At 40.3% G+C, this 11,965-nt stretch overlaps 1 protein-coding gene across 1 annotated transcript in view; it reads right to left on the minus strand.

Annotated features, from left to right (window-relative positions):
• Nucleotides 1-6,106: 6,106 nt before the first annotated feature.
• LOC116396404 (uncharacterized) overlaps nt 6,107-11,965 on the minus strand; it is a 13,739-nt gene continuing 7,880 nt past the window's right edge. Inside the window, exons 9-13 of the mRNA XM_031871000.1 lie at nt 10,664-10,717; nt 9,567-9,685; nt 9,432-9,485; nt 8,560-8,616; nt 6,107-8,247 (exon numbers count right to left, since the gene is read on the minus strand). Coding sequence (XP_031726860.1) covers nt 8,182-8,247; nt 8,560-8,616; nt 9,432-9,485; nt 9,567-9,685; nt 10,664-10,717 — 350 coding nt within the window. The 3' untranslated portion in view covers nt 6,107-8,181. The remainder of the gene's footprint in view (nt 8,248-8,559; nt 8,617-9,431; nt 9,486-9,566; nt 9,686-10,663; nt 10,718-11,965) is intronic.

Consider the following 11,965-nt stretch of genomic DNA (forward strand, 5'->3'; position numbering starts at 1 on the left):
GCGGAACCTTCAAAATAAAAGCGGCATCGATCAACTGACATGATAAGAGTCTTGGAGCCTTGGAGAGTGGTGGAATAATTACTCCGATCCTTGATTTGAGAAAGAGTACCAACACATGACTGGATTTACGTAATGTTCGAATTCTGTATTCCAACTGATGGCTATTATGTGCAGCCTCTGTATTTGAAAGAGGGAGGATGGAATATCAGATTACACAATGGTGCTATAATAATGAAAGAAATGTGTCTTGTGCTTTAGTTGGTGCTGTCAGTGCAGGTCTAGGCAATGTATCTCAGTTGGTGGGTGGTTGGGCTCAAGAGACAACTACATAAATACCACTGCCACCAGAAATATATACTGCATATTGAAAATGCCACTAAATGTAACGTAGCCTAATATAATGCACTTGACAGTTTGCTGTTCATGTCTTTACACACAGAACACAAGAGCAGAAGAGATTTTTAATGATATAATGGTTAACAGATGCCTACAACTTGAAAGACTGGATCGGTGAATAACGGGAAAACCTACATCAATTGAACATACAACAACTTTCATACCAAGGTGGTATATTGCTGGCTGAAAAACAGCACTGAGGAGACTTAAAACCTCATCTTCTGTTCATAGCACAACTATGGAAGCCCATTTCCACCACTGTGAGGAAAAAAGGAACATCTGTAAGTCATAATGAGATACTATCTCAAAATAATGACTTTGTCAGCCTCATTGTCATAAACGTTGGGAACAGAATGAGACAAACGTCCTTTCTTTGGACTTGCACGTTCCCCGATCATAACGTAACTTTTGGACTTATGCAAGGACCACTTATACTGGGAAATTGGGACATTTTTTAAGAAGCTAACACATTCATATTTCCTCCTGACAGATTCTTTTCTTTTAGAAAACTTTTTTTTCACAATTCCAATTGCTCTTGTGCAACCACGGGCCTGCATGCAGCAACGTTCTCCCAAATTTCTCTCATCTTTATTCATAATTTGTCTATAAAAGCTACATGACTGAACCAGGCTAGATTAGCTCAGAACAAGAGAGGTCTCCTACCAGTTACGAGCAAAGTAACAATGCAAAGGCACTCAATACAGATGAAAAACAAATGGAAAACGACACTTAAAACTATAGTTCGAAGCTTTCTCCCACATCCAGGGATTGCTCGCGTTGTCTCCTTCAGTTCCACCACCAGTAAACTAGTCCACCAGTAAGACCAGTAGAGCAGCAAAATAAAAACAAAGTCAACAAAGTAGAACAGAGCTAAGCTTAAAAATTTAACTATTACTCCATTCCATTATCCAAACCGCTTATCCTATTCAGGGTGGCGGGGAGCTGGAACCGATCCCAGCTGACATTGGGCGAAGGCAGGGTAGACCATGGACAGGTCGCCAGTTTATCGCAGGGCACATATAGAGACAGATAATTCACGTTCACACCTACGGGCAATTTTGAGTCTCCAAATAACCTAAGCTGCATGTCTTTGGACTGTGGGAGGAAGCCGGAGAACCCGGAGGGCACCCACGCTGCTACGGGGAGAGCATGCAAACTCCACACAGGACCACCCGGGATCGGGGATCGGGGATCGAACCCGGGCCCCTCTTGCTGTGAGGTGCTAGCCACTACACCACCGTGCAGCCCCCATTTAACTACTATGTACAGTATAAATATATATCCCTACTTATGTTACCTTGCTTACGTATTTTACTTAGTTTAAGCCCAACCATGATGTTTTTTCCTTTTTAAACCTAAGCAAGTGGTTTTTTTGGAATTCACAACATTAAAGTGACGACCTTTCATTTTGTGTTGATTTTTGGCACTCCGTGTGAACAAAAGTGGTAGTGTTTCCGAGCACCAGATTCCCTTTTACAAAACCTCTCATTTACTGCAGCAGGGGTCTGACAGTCTGCTCCGCGCAGTCCTGGTTCTACAGCGAGCCCAACAATATGGGCTGGGTCTCCAGCAGCGTGGTGTTGGCTCCCCGTGGGGACCGACCCGTTGAGTGGCGAGGAGAAGCTCTGGGGGAGGATAGACACTCCGTATTATGAGGGCTTATGTGAGAACCACTGTGCAGTAGATGTTTAGGCATCAAAGTGAGTTACAGTATGTTGTGGTCTAACAATGTGACTTTCACTGCAGCACTGGCCATGAATCCAAGTCAGTATTCTGATTTGACCTCCATTGGCTGACACTGACCGCCCTGAGGAGGAGATGGTCATTGTCAGATGGAAACTTTCAGGAAATAACAATGGACTTGGGCTGGCAGAAAACATCTTGAGGGCTGGTACTGACTCCCAGCCAGCAATGCAAGACTTGTTGGGCCTTCTTTCCTCTTTTGTTGGAGCTCTGTTGCATGTTGAGGTTATTGAGTTCAAGCCGCCAGGGGTGGATGAGTTCGTGTTAAGATGCTGAAGGCTCTGGACATTGTTGGGCTGTCTTGGCTGACGCGTCTCTTTAGTGTCGCCTGGAGGCCTGGGACAGTGCCTCTGGAGTGGCAGAGGTGGTTCCCATTTTTGCATGTGTTTTGTGGGCTTGGAGAAGGCCTACGGACGTGCCTCTCAGGAAGCCCTGTCGGGGGGTACTGCGGGAATACGAGGTACCTGGGTCGATGCTACGAGCCATCCGGTCTTGACCAAAGTGAGAGCTGTCTGCGAATATCATCTCTCTATCAACTGAACAAATCATCAACATCTTCAAACAAATTGGTGTTTTGTGACAATGTTGTAACCGCATTTCAGCCAGTTGAAAAGACTGCGACAATAGGTCTTGACGTTCAGAACGTTATCACCGGAATCAACGTTTATATCCCGGTTGGTGCTCACTGAGTTTTAGACATCAATAACTATAACTGTGAAAGAGTGAATGAGGAAATGGCCACCATGTCTTCAACCTGGAGCAGCTTCATTGAAATGCAATATGTGACAAAACACGGCTTTTGTCTCAGTTCTTGTCTTTTTCGTTTGTTTTTCAGGCAGAACGATTCATTCCTCAGTAATGAGGCTTCTCTGTGGGCCTGCTGAATAGCCCCGGGCTTGCTATCAATCTGACTGTCTTGACAACCATTGCCATTATAACTGTTTAAACTCTTTGTCAGCCTCGTTATCATAATCGTCAGTGAGCGAACTGAATGAAACAGACGTCCTTTGTTTACATTTGCAATTTCCCCGATCATAACGCAACTTTGGGACTCGTGCAAAGAAACACTCGCACTGGAAAATTATGACTTTTCTCTTAATATTGTCCACAGAGTTGCGTCCATAAAAGCTACATGACTGAGCCGGGCTGGATTAACTTTGAACAAGAGCGGTCTCCTACCAGTTCCGAGCAGTTCTGGCAAAGTAGAGAAAGTCATGTAATTTTCCCCGGGCGCCTGTCATTGGCAGGCCACTGCTCCCTATATACAGGGATAGGTCAAATGCAGAGACAAATTTCCCCCTTAAAGGGATCAATATATTATAATAAATTTAAAAAATAATAATAAAAAAATTAATTCAAGAACTGTAAAATAGCACCCAAACATGACGTCATCGTCCAATCAGAGTTGTTGTGGAATATTTCTTATGACTAGTCGGGAGAAGAAAGTGAAGGTTTTCTATCAATATAAAGTAAACAGAGTTTTGATGAACGATCAAGGTTTGTAAAGTCAATTTATTTGCTTGCAAGCAAAGAGAACAGTCTCACAGACGCATTGCAGTCATCTGTAAGAGTGGTCTGCCTAATCAGTCACAATGCATGGACATTTATGCTCAGACAGCTTCCTGTTATCTGCTTAGCTAACAAGAATACACAAAGAACACAATAAAAGGCAGGTCATCCTTCAAGCCTTAGTATACTTCATTTAAGACAACATGAAGGTGCTTTATCTCCTGTTTGCAAATCCCTTTGTTCACAGTTTGCCTTACAATAAACCGTTTAAACACACAGCAGATGCTTCCTTTTAGGCCATTGTGACATTGTTACAATGACTATTGCAGAGACAGAATAGACATTCTTTACCCTCACACATCATATATGCATGCAAAGGTTTACGCCTTTACAACTTCAGATAATGCATCATAAAGGAAGTAAAAGTATTTCAAACAGAGGATCTCTGTTAGTCAAGGTCTCTCTGTGTCTCTGTCTTACGAAGAAGAAAGAAACAGTGCACAATGATAACAGATAACAAGACACCTGGATACTAAACTAATTAAAGTCATCTACTGAAACTACAGTTTGGTGTCTGCTCTTTTAGGACTTACATTCTTTAAACCTTCACATGAGACTATGACATATTTTGTGATATCCGGTTTATCCCAAGACGAGGATTGTAACCAATTAGATGTAGAGATACAATGGCGACTGGGTCCGCCCACTTACTGTCAAAAAGGAAAACTGCGAGCGAGCGAGCAGGAAAAAGCCTCGCGAGCGAGCGGGTTGAAGCTTCGCGAGCGACTTTCGCTCGCGCGAGAGTGAATTCTGCTCACGGAGTGACGTAAAAGCGCTCGTCAAAGTAAAATACGCGCGCGGCTGTATGATTTTCGCGCGCGCATGGATCTCATTTGCGCTCTCGGATTTTGACAGTGATTTGCCTTCATAGTGTACACTGTTTTGCTGCGCAGATAGCACATTTCAATTGATTTAGCTAATCCGGCACAACTGTTAGCATGTTTACAACAAGCTGTCTGACCTCTCGTGTTTCTGGCCCCATCTTTATTTTTGCTAGGATATTGCACTGTTTCTACTTTGCAGCCTTTGCTTTGGGGAGTTCAATGTTATCGTAACCTCAAATTATGGCCCAAACTACAAAAATAAGATGACAAGTCGCAAAACACAGTTATCCTTCAAGCAAGTACCTGCAGACCAGGGGCGTTTCTAGGATTCAAAGAAAGGGGGGGGCTTATCCCAAGGGGAATGGCATGTTTGCGCAATGGCAATTTTTTTTGGGGACCATTTGGGGCCGTGGATATCCACTGTTTCAGACAGTTTATAGATTGGTTCAATCAGAAAGAGTGTGATTTTGCTCTATAGTTTTGCTTGCATTCAGTATATGATGACAAGAGACAGAATTTGAGGGTCATAATGAAATTTGACAACACAAATATGAACTTTTCTCAAATAAAGTATATCCGCGTCACTCCCAAATCCTAATTCTTAAAGGGACCACACACAATGGATGGAGAATGGACCTGACAGTGTCAACTTTATATCGGTAAGTATGATGATAGGCTGTTGGATTGTAATTTGAAGGGGGAGAAATCATACAAACCAGAACGCACGCACATATGTAGCATGTTAGAGTTATAAATAACTTGTCCATGTGAGAAACAATAGTTTAATTTAACGACATCACCAAAATAAAAAATAAAAATATATATACAGTATATTTTTTTTAAAGCCAATAATGCCAAATTATTTGGGGGGGCTGAAGAACATTTTAGGGGGGCTTCAGCCCCCCTAAAATAGGCCTAACGACGCCCCTGCTGCAGACACTCACCCGTTCACTTGGAAAAAGGCCACGATACGCTCATTTCTTGATGTGCATTCATGTCGAGGTTGTGAACCGAGGAAGGAGAATGTGCTAATATTGATTTTTTTAGTTTTTTTCTAATTAGATACTCATTATGTATTAAAAGTCTCTTAGCAAGCATTCTCAAACAAAGGAGACTTTACAAATCAAACTACATCTGTGTAATTTAAATGTAAATACAGCTAATGTCGAAGCAGTTTTCTTTAAACGGACAGTGTCACTATGATGATATTTAATTAATGAGTGAGACTTGTTTGGGGACTATTTGGCCTTCTTTTCTCTTTTCTTGAAGCTTTGTTGTATGCTCTTTATATCTGATATGCGTCTGATTTTTAAAAATTGTTTGGTTTTTAAGGACTTTGCAGGTATGCCAGGTTTTCACCGCTGGAAAATCCACAGGCATGAGTAATGTTTTGTAATATTAGACTGGACAAACAGTTCGTGAAATATATGTAGATGTATGTAATCATCACACTATAATATAGGTAGCTGTTTGATCTGCAATGCCTGAGCTTAAAACATTTTCGTAAAAATAAAAAAGTTATGAAGTACACTATATTATTTCAGGCAAAATGCATGACCACCAAACAAGCAATGTCAATTTGGAATGACTTTATTTGTTAAGCAATGTCATGCTTTATGCATATTTTAAAGCTGCTATATGCATAATTTCAACATTTCTGACGTTGGTGCCCCGCAGTGGTAGCATCAGACAAGACACTCCATCAGAGAACAATGGCAGTGACCCTGGTTCACTGAATGGGCCCGAGGCACTGGAAGCTACACAGGCGTTTACCTGGAGTGTCTCATTTTTCTACAAAGCAAAGTGTATGCTATCGGGATAGACTGAAAGAAGCTTTAATCACTTAACAATCAAACTGTTAGTAAGGTTCAATTTCTTCACATTTTGACAAAATGCATACATTGCAAAAAATACCAGAGGAGTTAAATAATACATAGATCAGACATAACTTAAATGTTCTGTTTAATATTCACAACATGTTTCACAAAATATGCTGCCAAAATGATAAATACTCAAAAGTCTTCCTTTCTCAAAGTTAACCATGAATCAGTAGACAAACATATTGACCTTTACGCAAGCCTATACGCACTTACAGGACTGGTTTCATGGATGGAGGATCAGATTGGAAGCTAGCGAAATGGCCAATTTTCACTTTGGTTGTTTTAATTTAGTAATTGTAATTTGTAGTAACCTAAAGGCTCCAGCCACTGATTTATCTCAAGCAATGAGATTATTGCTATCAGCGCTGTCTCCTCAGCTTTCAATGCATTCATTAACCCTAACCTCTACACACACACACACACACACATGCACAGACATACCATCACGTTCCTCTTCTGGCTGATAAGAAAAAACATAAATGTGAAATACATATCTATCTATACATAGATATGTATATCTATACATATATATATATACACAACAAAAAGCACCCCAGTTGCTAAATGGTGGAACATGAAGTGCAAACACTATAGTAAAATAATTGAAAACGCACCAGACAAGGAGTAACTCCTGTAACTCCAACATTATTTTAAATATGATGAGATAGGGTGTTATAATAAAATGCTGCTGAGATTATGAAATCCTATTTCATGTTGTTAGTATTGTGTATGTGTATATATATATATACACTGTATATATATATAAAATACAATATTGAACACAAAGAGTGTAGGACTTCTATTCACCTATCCAGAATAACTGTTTCACATCAACTACAGATTGTTTTCACAGTTTATGAAAAATTGGTTAAAATACTGTGAATCAGTTTGTATTGTTATCACATTTTAGTACTAGATATGGTTCAGCATATCAAGCTCGCTAACTCCCTAAGGCTCACAGATCTTCTAATACAGCAAAGAAATATAAAATCTCTGGGCAGCTCGACTAAAGATGCATTTCAAAAATTCATCACAATCAAACTTTATGCACACAATATAAAAAAACAAATAACTGAGCTACCAAAAAACAGCAGTGCTTTTTCTTGTTTTTGGTCCACTGCCCAGAGAACTTCCTGTGCTGCTCTGTCTGACGGTCAGCTGCAAATGGCTAACTGAGTAGAGGACTGATGAGTGGAGAGTTAAAAGTGACGATAATTAAAAAAAAAAAAAAAAGCCTTGAGCACTTTGGATAGTTGGACTTGATTGACGTAAACAGACGTTATAAACTGAGACATTGATGCTGTACTGTTTTTTTGGTTTGGATTTTTATGGATTCATACTCAGTATAGTGAACTAGTGTAACACAGAAGCTGCACGCACTTTTAAAGACTCCCAGAAGGGCCAGTCAGTCAGGTCTTACATGTCCTGGTTGGTAAAGCCAGTGTTGGCAGTGTGTATCACATCATACATTTTTTTCCATGCATAGGAAGAAAAAAAAAACATAACAACATCGGTGTCAGGCTTAACAGCCGGCATACTTTACAAGTGTCGCTGCGATCCAAAAAGCTCTGGCAAATTTGCTGTGGTTCATTCAAATCCTGCAGAAGTTGGTCCACAAGAGTAGCTCAGTCAACTTGTCTCTATACTGTCCCATTACAACAGTCCCAATACAGTGTTGAGCTGATCCACCTGGGATCCAGATACTTTCTTACATGCACACAGACGTTTACATTCAAGGGCAAGCAGAGGCGACGTCGTGAGCGGGGCCCTTAAAGCTGCGTATGGTCTTCACCGCTGTCGCAATTCAGAATTGCATCGTCCGAATGTTTGTCCATCTGCATGGCACAGGTAGAGAGAAACGAGTGTCAGTCCGTTATCGATGTCTACAGCAACGCTAACAACATGCTGATGAGTTGGCAAGTAACTTTTCTGCATATTCACAGGCTGTATAGAGTCAATAAGACACAATTAATGACTTAATAACAAACAATAATGATCACTGCATGCAGAAACAAACTCAAAGATTCAATCGTCAAAGACTGATATAATAATAAAAAACTTTTTTAAAAACTCCAAAGTGATTCTCATGTTGCTGTCTGCTGAATGTGTCAAGAGTTGAGATATCATGCATCCATGCTCACAATCACCTTGATTAAATGTGTGTTCTCCGCATCCTTGTCTAGAGATGCCGGCGGTGCGTCTGGCTGAAAGAGAGTGTAGAACATACCCATCAATTCAAGTCCGATGGCACAGGGTCGTCGGTTCAAATGATCCCTGATGGAAAGCCAGGTTTGGATCACACAACTGACCCGCCGCACATTACTGGTCATTACTCACAAAAGGCTACAAGTTAAAAACATTAAACACAGATACAAAATGAAACGCAGAGAAAAGGAGATTAAGGGGATTAGATTTTGAAAAGTGTTCCTTCGTCTGTTAATAATTAAAGGTATAATATGTAACTGAATACGACTACAGCATCACGGAAACACAGATTTCTTTTAAACATTAAACGGCTTCATTCAGCCTTTCTACCAGGTTTAATCACCTGGTCCATTTGTTTTGGAGGAAGAGAAAAAAAAAAAGCCTCCTGAACGATGAACACTGCAATGACGGCAATGTTGGTGACCGCAACATCTCCCATGATCTCACGCTACTTCGCGGCGTCACCTAACTCCGTCTTTTATTGCTTTGATTGAAAATAGCGTCAGAAATGTAATATTGTGCAGTTGTTTAATTGCAGTTCAGTTGTTATGTTTTTGGTCTGGCGGTTTCATCTCTACACCTCGCATTTAGACAAATGTCAAAACATATATAAAGAAAAATGGTGATCAAGTGAAGAGCAGAGCTGTAAATCGTCAGTAAGAATAGCATGGCCGAAACAGCAAAAGTGGGTCTAGTATATAGCAACAACTGGGAGTAAGTAAGTCGTCCTTGACTCCTAAGAACAGGAAAACAGAGTGTGTTTGGTTGGAAAAGAGCACACACAGAATATTTTCATCCATAGGGGCAACAATACCTCTTTCTTTGGAGGGTCAGCTGTTAAGTTCCCATTGCACATGTGGATTAAACTCTGAAAAAGAAACGACACATTGAATCACTTTCATGCTGCTGGAGCACACTTGAATATCCTCGGCTGTTATGCTGACAGTACCGAGTGCATCCTGTCCCGCATCCTGTCCCGCATCCACTGGTGGCGCATGTAGAGGTAACCAGCCAGTGGCACGATCACGTGCAAGACCAGAGACAGCCCTAACAACATCTTCAGCTTATCTGGTTGAGGAGAGATCAGGGAGAATGATTAGGAGAAAAAAATGTAACTTTTATCTTTGTGTGCTTTCCACATTTGACATTTATCAAACTGCGCTATGAGAAAACAATTAGGCAGATTTCAGTAAACGATAATGCCGTTTTTACATTGCCGAGCTAACACTGTGCCAGTGACCAAAAATGAGACCATTATTTTACAAATTAGACTCGCAGTTACAACTCTGGGTATGCGGTCCAACACGCAACCCATTCATCACCATTCATTTTGAATTTATGATACAAAATACCAAATGTCTATGGAGTTTTATTCACTGGACCACAAATCAATATTATTTAAACTACACACATGGAATATGGTAGGACAATGAAAATCAAAAAACCTGGAAACATTTGATTTCTTGGTGGAAAAGGTTCACTAAGCGCTCATTTGCTGTGATTTAACTCAACTTATCAGGTAAGTTCTGCTTCCAGAGCAGCAACGTCTCTCTGAAATACTTCTATCTAACAAAATGTGGAAATGTTATTGAAGTGTTTTTAGGTTCTGTTTGTTGTCATACGAAGGTAGGCTAAGACTTTTACAACCTTGCATAACCTTAATTGAAACTAAACGACTCCAGACAAATAGAGGTGTGAAATACATCTATTAAAACTATTTTCAACGTCAATTTTCTGAGTGGGTATTGTCTACGGAAAGATTAAAAAAAATAACATTAGTACCAATGCTAACTTTCAGACGGACTCTGCCTATATCTTAACTAACATGAACTACGCCAGTCAAATGATGCCATCTGCTTTTTGCTTTTCATCAAATACAAAAGCAGTAAAAATCCCAGTGTGACGATGGGCAGTTTCTCTCTAGAGAATATATTTGGGCTTCAGACTGTCAGAGATTTCATCCCGTTTGAAGACAAAATGTTTTGTGACATTTTACAGACTAAACTCTCTGACATCGACAAATTTGAATTAAGGGAATAAGCTTACCTGTTTCTTTCTGTGTCTCTTTTAGATTTTTTCGGAGTCTAAGAGTTTCAGATTCTATGGAAAGATGAAAAAAAAACACCTATCATTACAATTGTAAACTTGCAGTGTAAAACAAGAATAACACCAGCATTATTCAAAAATGCAGAAAGTCCAAGAGTAAAAAAAGATATATCAAAGCAAGGGACTTGTTCCAGAAGAGCATTGAAACAAGAAAACGATTATTATTCTTTTAAAAATTATTATTGTGAAAAATCACAAGAAGAAAGCAATCTCGCTTAGTGAACGGTTCGGCATTCTCACAAAAAGCACCCAGCTTTTGTGTATGCTCACAGCTTTGGATGCACGACGCGCACATACAGTAGTGCGTAAATAAAGGTAAACGGTTATGTAGTGAAAGAATATTTTCCATGGCCAGGGTATAAGTAGCTATTACTTAATCATATGAAGTGCCATTTACATAGCTTACCACTGTTTCCAACTTGTGGGAATGACGATTCTGGTGGCAGTTTTGTTGCTGTTGGCTTCAATGTTGCTGCTGTTGCTGGTGAGGGCAATACTGTTGTTGTTGCTGTTTCTGGCAGTGTTGTTGTCAGTGTTGTTGTTGTCGGTGTTGTTGACGGTGTTGTTGTTGACGGTGTTGTTGTTGGTGTTGTTATTGTTGTTGTCGCCGTTGTCAGATCGGAAGCTGCAGAAATGTAGTCAGTCACTCAGTAATACAATCTTACAATACGGGGTTTGTAGGCAATAAATGCAATATAACTTTGAGTATATCAATAAGAAGAATGTTTGTAGCAGTAGTGGTAGACTTGGTCAAAGTAAAGGTAGTATTTAAATGTACAGGTAGCCGTGACTGGATACCCCCAAAAAATTGACTGGTAAGCAATTTAGTGCAGGAGACATTCTGTGAAGTTCAGCAATAGATGAGTTTTTTTTATCTACCTGGCCTGTCATTGTGAGCATGTTGGCGTGCTGATGTTAGCATTTAGCTCAAAGCAATGCTCTGCCTAACGCCTCATTTACACTGCATGGTTCGACTCACTTTTGGTCCCAGTTCTTTTCTCTTTTTCATTTTCCACTGAGGACAGTACCCCCTCAGTGTAGGTGGGATTCTCAACTGATGTGAATCTGCAGTGGCATCATATTAAGCACAACACTTATTGAATCCTTTCATTGGCTAGTGTACATCAAAGTGTTCACGGTAGCGTACATTGTAGTGTACGGTCTAGTGTACGCCAAAGTGTCCAAAATGTACGCCGTAGTGTCTGTAGTGTACGTAGCGTACGCAGTAGTGTCTGTAGTGTG

Source organism: Anarrhichthys ocellatus, unplaced genomic scaffold, assembly GCF_004355925.1.
Source record: "Anarrhichthys ocellatus isolate YVR2014 unplaced genomic scaffold, GSC_Weel_1.0 scaffold55, whole genome shotgun sequence".
In the NCBI taxonomy this organism is placed as follows: domain Eukaryota; kingdom Metazoa; phylum Chordata; class Actinopteri; order Perciformes; family Anarhichadidae; genus Anarrhichthys; species Anarrhichthys ocellatus.